The sequence below is a fragment of the Anastrepha obliqua genome, chromosome 3, assembly GCF_027943255.1.
Source record: "Anastrepha obliqua isolate idAnaObli1 chromosome 3, idAnaObli1_1.0, whole genome shotgun sequence".
Classification (NCBI taxonomy): domain Eukaryota; kingdom Metazoa; phylum Arthropoda; class Insecta; order Diptera; family Tephritidae; genus Anastrepha; species Anastrepha obliqua.
In genome coordinates, this window is record NC_072894.1 from 99,267,743 (window position 1) to 99,280,069 (window position 12,327).

At 36.2% G+C, this 12,327-nt stretch overlaps 2 protein-coding genes across 2 annotated transcripts; both read right to left on the minus strand.

Moving 5' to 3' along the window:
• Positions 1 to 1,618: 1,618 nt before the first annotated feature.
• On the minus strand, positions 1,619 to 2,334 carry LOC129241491 (uncharacterized). Its single transcript, XM_054877842.1, has 2 exons — positions 1,951 to 2,334; positions 1,619 to 1,856 (listed from the first exon to the last, which is right to left on the minus strand). Exons 1-2 carry the CDS (start codon positions 2,182 to 2,184, stop codon positions 1,719 to 1,721), a joined length of 372 nt encoding a protein of 123 aa, XP_054733817.1. The 5' UTR covers positions 2,185 to 2,334; the 3' UTR covers positions 1,619 to 1,718.
• Positions 2,335 to 10,840: 8,506 nt separating this feature from the next.
• Positions 10,841 to 11,650, minus strand: LOC129241484 (uncharacterized). The gene is made up of 2 exons (XM_054877828.1): positions 11,220 to 11,650; positions 10,841 to 11,103 (listed from the first exon to the last, which is right to left on the minus strand). Exons 1-2 carry the CDS (start codon positions 11,448 to 11,450, stop codon positions 10,966 to 10,968), a joined length of 369 nt encoding a protein of 122 aa, XP_054733803.1. The 5' UTR covers positions 11,451 to 11,650; the 3' UTR covers positions 10,841 to 10,965.
• Positions 11,651 to 12,327: the final 677 nt, after the last annotated feature.

Here is a 12,327-nt window from a genome sequence, read left to right on the forward strand (position 1 = left end):
GCGTGACAAATACAAAGTTCTTTAAGTAATTCAATTAAAATTTGGTATTTTATTTTCTTTAAATGGGCATTTTAGTGCGTTTTTATATCCAAAGCTAGGCAACACTGCAGTAGCGAGAGAGAGATTTAATTGCTGGAAGGAGAAGAACACCAACTAGAAACGCAATCGCGAGCAATGTGACCAGATGTTAAAAAAAGTCAAGCTAAATAAAACGAAGTGAACCAATATTGAACCAATTTTTAAAAAAATTATATTTAAAAAAATAAAAAAAAAAATGCATTTTAATTAGAACAGGCTAGAAATATGTCATAGAGAAAGAACTAAAACTCCGAGACCAAATAACAAAACAAATGCTAAATCAAGTTACGAAAATTGTAATCTGGCCATACTGGACACCAATTGTGCTGATAAATCAATCTTTGTCAAAGTCGGTGAGAGCAAAGTAACGGTCTTACGATAGGCGCCATTTCATTATTCTTTCCATCGTGAGTGGTAAACGATATTTTTTTTGTACTCACAGAACGAATGCGAGGCACAAAATGATACTATTTTTCCTAAGGGTTTGGAGCGATAAGCGATTGTTTTTTTTTTTTTTGTTTTTTTTTTTTTAGTTTTAATGTTTAGTTTAGTCCATGAAGCAAATAATTTGTAACAATTGTTACAAACTATCAAGTTCTGGTGTTCATGCATCGAAAAAACTTGCAAAGTAGGGGAAAGTGAAAGAGAGCAAATTGGCATTTCATTTTGAGGGGAAGTTGCAAGTTTTTACTGGATAAATTTTTACTTGTAAGATTTTGCAAGTGAGAAAAACAGCTGATCCCAAAGTAAAAATCAACACGAATTAAAATTTGCGAATTGAACGTGGAAAATGTAAGTAAATATATTTTAGATAAAGTTTTAGATAAAAATATGAAATAGGAATTGGCCAATGATTAAATCAGCGGTATGTAGTTCAAAACCACAACCTCCGGTCACCGTTGCAGCAGCTTCCGAAATACAAATTGAAAGCCACGAGGCTTATATGCAAATTTGAAAAGGCGTTTCTGAGTGCTTGAAAGTGCTTTTCAAACTTTAAATGCGTTTTTCTCAAAATGGTGCTTCTAAAGTCGGTGCCCAACCTTACTCGAAAACGGCTAAACCGATTAGTCTCAAATTTTAACACGAGCTTCTTAAATATAATTTTTAGTAATTAATCACAGATTTTTTCTCACCGATAAATATATTTTTTATAAACAATTTAAGGGCGGAATTTTATTGAAAAATTGATTTTTTTTTTTTGAGAAACCTCCATTTTGTTAAAAAAAATTATTTTGCTTATTCTTTCGATTAACTACACAATTTAACATTACTTTAACGAAATCTGTTTATTTTTTTTTTAATTTCAGAGCATCCAGTTCAGAGATATAGTGGTCACCACAAAACGCCTTTTTTGAGAGGAGCTCCCGGAGATCAGCTGTAGCTCCTTTCCAAATAAATATTTTTACTAATATCAAGTCCAAGATAACATAATAAGTGTACAAATTTTTAGTCAATAAATTTAAAAGTTTTCTCGCCCTTTTTCGGTCTTCTAACTGTATATAACCCCTTAAGCGAGTCATACCAACAAACTCCATTCATCTAATGGTAAATGTTCAGCATTTTATTTTGCATAACAAATTTACATGAAATCAATTTAGCCAATTCACATATGTTACACAAAAATTTTATCAGAAATAATATTAACGACGGCGACTGCCACGGCGGCGACGACTGCGTGAACGGGATTTCCTACCCCGACTACGTCGCCCCCTCATCTTGTGTTTACGACATTTGCTGCAGTCCGATACGCCACTATACATTTCATAATCATCAGTGGGCTGCAAGTGGGAAGTAACACAAATAAATGCATATGGAAATAGGGTAGACATAAAGTAACAGCCCACCATAAGGAAATTTATACCATTCACTTACCGGCATTCTGCGCGATTTTCTTTTCCTCGCCAGATTTTCGGCGCTGGAGGAGGTATAGCCACTCGCATCGTCCGACATGTGACCAATACGGTTGCGGTTACTGCTGCGCTTGTTTATGTTATGTTCTTCATCTTTGTTCCTGTGAACGCCGTTTTTACTTCCAATAGGGGCAGGTGGTGATGGCTGGGCCTCTGGCGCTCCTGCCGCTTCTTTGGAGACGTTCGACTTAGACATTCGCCTTTTTATGTGCAGTTGATTGAGAAATGGTATATGATTTTTTAATTTTTCTTCGAATTTATTTTACAAATTCAATTTTTTCGTTAAAATATTTACATAAATGAAACTATGAAATAAATAGATTGAATAGAATAAAAAATTAAGTAATTTTCATATGTCACATTCGCCTACTATCTTAACATACAAAAACAAGTGGCATCTAACTCCAGGTTAAGAGAAATGCTTATTTTCTATGAGCGTAAATTTTATGAGGCAGATAGCGGAAAAAAGTTTGGGTTTCTTACAGATCAAAGTTAGCAGGAGGAAAAGGGGCAATACTCGCACGATTTGTTAAGCTCAGTCAGAACCGATTACTGATCAATTCAGAAGAAAAAAACGATTTTTGTAACTGGCTTTTTTTAAACTTTAATTTTCATTTTTGCATATTTTTACTTTCTTTATAAATATGCACCAGAAATAGTGAGCAACAATAACAAATTGACAGAATTTTTTAATTTAATTTTTATTTTTGCTTCTCCTGCTTAGTGGAGTTTTCTGCATACGGCGAATATAAAGACAAAGGGTTCGCTTTATTTTAAATATTTTAATAGTAATAGAAAATTATTGATGAATTTTATTATTGCAGAGTGATAGTAAGCATTTTAATGTTTCATAGCCAAAAAAATGACTCCAATCGGTTGTGTAATTTTTAATTTGTTGCAGTTTGAAAATGAATTCTATGATTGATTCACACATTTTAGCTTACAGATATGCCTCTTTTGTAAGTTTATGCAATCTACTGCAATTTTTGTCTTTCCAGGGAGACTTACTTCGAAATGCAAAAAATCCTGTGCAACTCATAGCATTCTGTGCATAGTTATTAGCGTACATATGTACATATTTTTCGACTGCATTCTACGAAATATAAAGCTTACGTACAATAAATTAATCATGCAATGATTTTCAACTCGCAGAACTCAGCAAATGCGTTAAGAAAAATAAAGTAGACCTTCTTTGCTTCTCCTTGGAGATGTCTTTCTGATGATGAGGTGCTTTTGAGAAATTCTCATTTTGCAACGAGCTAACATATAACAGACGGCTAAAATAGAAAGAAGAGTTCGATAGCACGAGCACGGGAAGGCATACATTGCAGGCCTCATTATAAGAAAGCTGGGACTGACGGAACATATTTTCAATGAGTATATCTTCACATGGGTAGATGAAGTGTCCAGAGTACGTGACTTCAATAAGGTTTTTCTAAAACCAGAATGTATCTATAAATTAAAAATTTACACAAATAAATTCAAAATAAAAAAAGATATTTAAAAAAAAACCTTCTAAATACCATAAAATAATAATTAATTTAAATAAGTGCAGATAGTTTCTCTTGTAGTAAGTAAATAAGAAAATTCCTGAATGAAAAGCGAATTTTCCAGAATTTTTTCTGACATCTTTTAAATTTATTGATCTAAAAACTTAGACTTAGTATTAGTAAAAATATTTATTTGGAAAGGAGCTACTGCTGATCTGATCTCTGGGAGCTCCTCTCAAAAACGACGTTTTGCGGTGACCATTATATCTCTGAACTGGATGCTCTGAAATTAAAGAACCAAAAGATTTCGTTGAAGTAATGTTAAATCTAGTAATTAATCGAAGAAATAAGCAAAATAAATTTTATTTGACAAAATGGCGGTTTCTAAAACAATCGATTTTTGAGCAAAATTTCGGCCTTAAATTGTTTAGAAAAAAAATTCATCAGTGAGGAAAAATCTTCGATTAATTACTAAAAAATATATTTAAGAAGCTCGTGTTAAAATTAGCGACTAATCGGTTGAGCCGTTTACGAGTAAGGTTGGTCACTGACTTTGAAAACACCATTTTGAGAAAAACGCATTTAAAGTTTGAGAAGCACTTTCTAGCACTCTGAAACGCCTTTTTAAATTTATGTGTAACTTCGAAAATATTCACCAGAACGATATTAAATTTTCTGTCTGTATTCTTAAATATATGTACATTAAGAAGAAATTCGATTTTTTGAAAATTTTAACTGTATATTACCCGTTAATATTGGCGAAACTTCGCAACTTTGCGATGGTTTTTAAATTTAAAAATGAAGTCATAAAATATAATTCGAACCCATTTTTTGTTTTAATATCACATTTGGCAATTCCTGCTGCGATCGGGCGCAACGCGAGCCATGTGGGATCGCTACAGAGAGCTAAAAAAGGAAGAGAGACGTATTATCCGAAAGAAGAAACGAGAGGCCGAAATACGTGAGTGCGAGGAGCTTGAGATGCTGGCCAACAGGAACAACGCACGAAAATTATATCAGAAAGTTCGACGGCTTACAGAAGGTTTTAAGACCGGGTTGTTTTCCTGTAAGAACAAAGACGGCGAACTGGTGACTGACATCCAGAGCAATCTTAAATTATGGAGGGAACAGTTCTCGAACCTGTTAAACAGTGATAGCTGCGCATGTCACAGAGAATGTGAAGATCCCGATACCCCAATCGACGACGACGGAATTGACGTACCGCTACCCGACCATGACGAGGTGAGAATAGCGATGACGCGGCTAAAGAACAACAAAGCCGCGGGCGCCGACGGACTGCCGGCTGAGCTATTCAAACATGGCGGCGAGGAGCTGGTAAGGTGCATGCATCAGCTCCTATGCAAAATATGGTCGGATGAAAGCATGCCTGCCGATTGGAATTTAAGTGTGCTCTGCCCAATCCATAAGAAGGGCCATCCTGCAATCTGTGCCAATTACCGCGGGATTATTCTTCTAAATATCGCCTATCAGGTTCTAGCGAGCGTATTGTGTGAAAGGCTGAAGCCCACCGTTAACCAACTGATTGGAGCTTATCAGTGTAGCTTTAGACCTGGAAAGTCTACCATCGACCAAATATTTACAATACGCCAAATCTTGGAAAAGACCCACGAAAGGAGAATCGACACACACCATCCTTTCATCGATTTCAAAGTTGCATTCGACAGTACGAAGAGGAGTTATCTGTATGCCGCGATGTCTGAATTTGGTATCCCCACAAAACTAATATGGCTTTGCAATATGACGTTGCTCAACACCAGCAGCGCCGTCAGAATTGGGAAGAATTGATATCAAACGAGGTTTCAGACAGGGTGACTCGCTGTCGTGTGACTTCTTTAACCTGATGTTGGAGTGCATCGTACGAGCCGTAGAACTTAATCGCTCAGGCACAATATTTTACAAGAGCGTACAATTGTTAGCATATGCCGATGATATCGACATCATCGGCCTTAACAACCGCGCTGTTAGTTCTGCCTTCTCCAAACTGGATAAGGAGGCAAAGCGAATGGGTCTGGTGGTGAACGAGGACAAAACGAAGTACCTCCTGTCTTCAAACAAACAGTCGGCGCACTCGTGTATCGGAACCCACGTCACTGTTGACAGTTATAATTACGAGGTTGTAAAAAACTTCGTTTATTTAGGATTAACACCGATAACAATGTCAGCCATTAACACCGATAACAATGTCAGCTTTGAAATCCAACGTAGAATCTCTCTTGCCAACAAGTGCTACTTTGGACTAAGTAGACAACTGAGTAGTAAAGTCCTCTCTCGACAAACAAAACTAACACTCTACAAGGCTCTCATCATGCCCGTCCTAACGTATGGTGCAGAAGCTTGGACGATGACAACATCCGATGAAGCGACGCTTGGAGTGTTTGAAATAAAGATTCTGCGTAAGATTTTTGGACGTTTGCATGTTGGCAACGGCGAATATCGCAGACGATGGGACGATGAGCTGTATAAGCTTTACGACGACATAGACATAGCGCAGCGAATAAAGATCCAGCGCCTACATTGGCTGGGTCATGTCGTCCGAATGGATACAAACGCTCCGGCTTTGAAAGTATTCGATGCGGCACCAGCTGGTGGTAGCAGAGGAAGAGCAAGGCCTCCTCTGCGTTGGAAAGATCAGGTGGAGAAGGACTTGGCTTCACTTGGTGTGTCCAACTGGCGCCGGTTAGCACGAGAAAGAAACGACTGGCGCGCTTTGTTAAACTCGGCCAAAATCGCGTAAGCGGTTATCGCGCCAATTAAGAAGAAGAAGAATTCCTGCTAATAACCTCTCTTTGTAACAAATATTTATTTATATAGTCACATACTCATGCTCCCACTACCAACAACACACACTTCCTTACTCATTCGCTCCTTCCCCCTCCTACTTATGTTCTCAAATCTCTGTGGAAAAATAAGAGAGCAGCGCGAGAAGAACACTTTGAAACGCAAAATTAATTGAATAAAAAAAATAGAAAATAGTTCTAAAGTTCTGAAACTTGAACTTGCGAACTCAGTTTTTTTTTTTAATTCGCTTATCAAATAAGAAAACAATGAAAACTCTAATACAAAATGTGAAGAAATTTGACGCAAATGAGAATTTGATAAAAAAACATTTTGAATTCCAAAACAGCCTGATAAATAACATTAGAGTGGTCTATGCTTGAAAAAAAGAAAGACACGAGAAAACTTCAAAAGCTAAAATAACCTTCAAATCAATTAAAGGCCACCTTTAGGTTAATTCAGACTGAGAGACCTTGAATCCATGGTTACAAAAATATTAGCAAAAAATAAATAGCAGTGCATAGAAGTAAATCACTTACAGCAACAATTACTTTGAGTCAATTCGAACAAGAAGAACAGAGACAGGTGAAACAACTTATCTGCTGTACTCCGGATGAACAAAAACAACGCTTAAAGGAAATAGCAAAGACCACTACCACTTTAAAGCCAACAAAACAATGCAACATGCATACATGCAATATATTTAAATATCCCATAAAATTTATTATTTACATCCAAGCATTAAGCTAAAACTATTTTTTAAAGCGTTCGCAATCAGTTCCCATTTAAGTAAAAAACACTTTTTTGCTACCATTTTTACTAAACAGGAGTAAATTTTGTCCACTTTCTTCACCTTTCTTAAATGCAACCTTTTGTAAGGGAGTGTCAAAATTCAAATGTCATAAGTGAGGAAATCTTTAATAATGTAATAATTTTTAAGCCTGCGAAGTCAGTTTTCAAATTTATTTTTCTTTGGTATTTGCAAATGGAATCTGAATCTAAAGGGCATTTCAAAAGACGCGTCTTGATGTTGTTTTGAAATAAAACATGTCAAAATTTAAGTTTTTTAAAGTTTCACTATTTTTATTCAAAATATGGCTTTTAATAATTATAGGGTTTTTCAGTAAGAGCGCTTCAACTTTTGAACTTTTTTGAATAAAACACAAACGGTTTGACTTTTTAACTAATTTTTTTTTTTATTATCGAGTTTCAACATATACATTTAAGTATGAAATTCGATTTCTTTTGCATGGCCACCGCGTGCACGTTTTACGAAGTCCAATCGTTGAACTCAATTTTCGACCACTCTTTTGCATAAATCGGCCGAAATTCCAGCAATTTCGCGTTCAATATTGGCTCTGAGCTCACAAATCGTCGCCGGCTTGTTACTGTAGACCAATGACTTCACATAACCCCAAAACGGGACGGCTTGTTAAATGGACCGTAAAATGGCCGTAATGTTCTTAAAGTAGCAGCAACAGAACGATTATTTTCGTAAAAAATTTACACGATTTGCAATCGTTGCTCAAGTGTGTAGCGTTCCATGATGAAATGTATACTAATGAAGTTTACAAATGACAAACGAAAAATAAAAAATATTGCGTCGTTCGCCCTCCCTATCGGAAAAAAGTTGAAGCGCACCTTTGAATAACCCTATATATGTGTGAAATGGCAACTTTTATGTGTCCACCATGAGCACGTCTACAGGTAAAACCCGCCAAACAGTCGATTCATGAATGCCTAATTATTGAGAACTTCGAGATGTTGATGTTGAAGGTTGTTCAGCAACACTTTGCGCTACAGTTACAATGCAATATCCTCAAAATTGTCCAGTTTTTGGTCTGCTAGCCCTTTTCTTTCCTTGAAAGAACTAGTTTCTTGAAATTTTTTCTCCAACCTTTGAACTATCGAACTCATTCGAATGATTATTTCCACCCAAAAATCACTAATTTTGCGATATGCTGTTCTTAAAGATCGACGATTTGCATAATAAATTTCAATCATTTTAACGCGTTGTTCTATCGTGTAAAATTGTACATCTGACAAATTTCAAAGAGGACTTAAAAAAGGTACCGTGAGTGAATTATTCACTACCGACATCTAGGCGTCTAGGATTGGTTCAAGTCCTTTCTGCAGTAGCTGTCTGAAGAATGGTGTGGAATCAACTCCACTCCTTCTCCTCAGCTGCTCTGCTCTCTTCGGGCTAATTTTCAGAGATCTTGGCTCTCACCTGGGAATGTAGTAGGTTTAAATATCATCCACTTGATGAATTTCATCATCAGCTTGAAGCGGTTAATATATATATATAAATGTAATTAGCCAACGTTTGGTTCTCATCTTCCAATCCAAAGTAATATTTAAGCGTCACTTTTGAAATACCCTTTATTTCTGCCGTGAAAGAGCTCCATCCCATCCAACAAACCATCTGCTCTCCTGAGGTGGCATAAAATAGTAGATTCCCCCATTTGTGACGCAACATCAAGATATAAATCACAAATTAGGCAAGAAGCTCGACTAAGCACAGTGACAGTGATAAACCGATCTTACCAATATCAATAACAAAATCGAATTCTTCATCTGAAGGCTCAAATCGGGACCTCAGATGTGTTTAGGAGGAGTCTCAGTTTCCAACAGAGATCTGCTGGGATAAATAGGTTTAAACGCGCTCTGGTGGTTGGATGGAGTTTCATCATGTAAAAGTTAAATAAAGCTGATTGAAGGCACCTTCTTCTTCTGGCATAACTTCATGAATAACGCAACATATACCTTATTCCACTCGAATGTGAGGCACAAGTCAGAGAATAACCAAAAATAACACCAATCAATAAAATCTAAGATTCCGTTTTATGTTGATTTGACACACGGAACAGACAGTGTGAAGTACCTGGATCAACTACTGGCTGGATCTCATACAAAGATCGAGTCGAGTTGAAGGTTAAGGGATTGCGAAGCTAGCTGGGCATACATTTTTTTGTGTTTTGTTTATTAGTTTGATTCTTAGCTGCCTAACGTGTATTCCCATTTAGCATATCGGGCCTCTGAGCAACCTATAGTTTTATGCTTGTCCTTGTCTCTGGTATTACTGATTAATATCTTGTAACATTATTAAGGGGGGGGTAGGGTTTAGCGCTAAAAAAAAAACCCTTTTTTTTTTTTAATTTTTTACAGAAATATGGCTTAAGATACTTTAATAAAATCAGTTACATGTTATTGTACATCTTTTCAATAAGTTTTTAAAAAATATTAATAATAAAATATTGACAAATAAGCCCATGACAGAGTTTTTTTGGAGATATGTTTTTCGAGAGGTGCTCTGCGGTGCCAATCGGCATTCGTCGTAGAATCATCTGAAACTAAAAAAGTCGAATTTTTCAGTTAAAGTATGACGTAATGCTCCCCCCTACATTAATACAATTTTTTTTTTTCATTTTTGTAGTTTTGGTTGCAAAAAAACGTAAAACGAGCATTTTTGGCGAAAAATTTCGCCATATTTATAAGTGAAAAACAACCTTAAAAAAAAAATAAAAAAAAAAACAGTGTAGGGGGGAGGTATTTTTGATTTAGAAAACGTGTGCCAAATTTGAAAAGAATCGGTTGAATAGTTTCGGAGTTGTAATTGGCACCGACTTTTAAGAAGTCGTTTCGGGAAAAACGCGTTTGAAAAAATGACTCTGAGAAATTATCGATGCTCCGCATTCGAGGTAGAGTGCCTACAAAGGCTATAACTTTGAGAGTTCTGCTCCGATCCACTTAAAATTTTGACACAACATTCTTGAAATGATTTACTATAAGATGAGTGAAGAAAAAAAATTTCGATTTTGTGACCCTACCCCCCCCCTTAATTGCGCATAGTTCCGCGCAGTGGGCAATGGAATAATCTCTATAGGAGCAGATGTCGCCGGGTCTTATTACACGATTATTTTGAATTACCTAACAAAAAAGAGATTAGCCAATGACCAATGACCGTCAGTCACGAAGGATTGACCTTTTCGTGCGGTTGAAATAGGATTAGATTTGCATCTTCTAGTTTCTAGTGTCTACATAACAGCATGCCCCCTTTAAGCAAGCCTTAGGTCTTTAAAGTATACAGCTGGACTGTGAAGATTGTAGTACTTCGAGCTCCAAATAGTTTTGCTTTGGTTCTTTGTCTCGTAACCGAATACTCTTCTAATACTCTCAAATCTGTCGAATGTAATCACACTTCTCTACGATTCCCAACTCTTCATCCACGAAAACTGTCGAGCTTCAGGGACACAAGTAGCGGAAATGAAGTGAACTGTTGCTTCATTCAAGATCCTGCTTTTAATGTTGAAGCCACACCATTTGACTTTCACCAATAGGGTAATTCACGTTTGTCTGTTCATGCGCAGACTGTGCACTGTTATTTAACAGTTCACTGCTGATGGCGTAGCTTAGCACTTTCAAGCTATAGCAAATTATTTCAGATTTAACTTTCTTATGTGGATCGTAAGAACGAGTTACTATTTAATTCACTTTTCAACTAAACTAAAACTACAATTCCATGTTACTTTGTATGTGCGTACACTACGGACAAAAATATGATAGTAAGTTTTTTGTATAAGCACAACCAAGTTTTTAACTCACTTGCATTTTATTTTGCATAACAAATTTTCATGAAATTAATGTGGCCAATTCACAAATGTTACAAAAAATATTCATCTGAAATAATATTAACGACGGCGACTGCCACGGCGGCGACGACCGCGTGAACGGGATTTCCTACGCCGAGCACGTCGCGCTCTCATCATATGTTTACGACATTGGCTGCAGTCCGACACGCCACTATGCCTTTCATATGCATCTGTGGGCTGCAATTAGGAAGTTACACAAATAAATGCATATAAATTAACATAGCACAGCATATGAAAATAGGATACACAAAAAGTAACATCGCACCATAAGGAAATTTACACCATTCACTTACCAGCATTCTGCGCGATTTTCTTTTCCTCGCCAGATTTTCGGCGCTGGAGGAGGTATAGCCACTCGCATCGTCCGACATGTGACCAATACGGTTGCGGTTACTACTGCGCTTGTTTATGTTATGTTCTTCCTCTTTATTTCTGTGAACGCCATGTTTGCTTCCAATTGGGGCAGGTGCTGGTTGGACCTCTGGCGCTCCTGCCGCTTCTTTGGAGACGTTCGACTTAGACATTCGCCTTTTTATGTGCAGTTGATTGGGAAATGGTGTAGGATTTTTTAATTTTTCTCCGAATTTATTTTACAAATTCAAATTTTGCGTTGAAATATTTATATGAAGTTATGAAAATATGAAATGAAAATAGAAGAAAAATTTTAAATAATTTTCGTAAGCCACATTTGCCTACTGCCTTGGCGTAAGGGAACAAGTGGCATCTAACTCCAGGTTAAGAAAAATACTTATTCATTATGAGCGTCAATTTTATGAGGCAGAAGTGGAAAGAGGTTGATCAAAGTTAGTAGGAGAAAAGGGGCAATACTAGCACGATTTGTTAAGCTCAGTCAAAGCCGATTTAAAAGCGATTACTGGTCAATTCAGAAAAAAAATATTTTTGTCATTGGCTTTTTTAAACTTTAATTTCCATTTTTGCATATTTTTACTTTATTTACATATAAATATGTACGAAAAGTAGTGAGCAACACAATAACAAACTATAGATTTAAACAATAGTCCAGTCAAAAGAGACAAAAAAAATAGCCAACTAAGTAATTTTAGGAGTATGCGAGTTTATGGTTTTATTATGTAAAACCCATCACTGTGAACTTAAATTTGAGTTTTCGGGGTCGGGGGTTGTGTCCCGCGGCCGCCATCTTGGAAATAAGGGTGCAACTGGTTTTTGCGATTATCTCGTGAATTTCGAAAGTTACGAAAATTTTGTAAGATACTTTTTTGTAGATAATAATATTATCTACAACTTTCATTCAAAACTTTTTATTGTATATTAAAATTAATAATAAAAAAGTTATAAACAAAATTACGGGAAAAACTAAGGGATGAATTGTTTTAAAGCGTAATAACTTTTTTTTTATTGATTTTATGGAAAATATACATT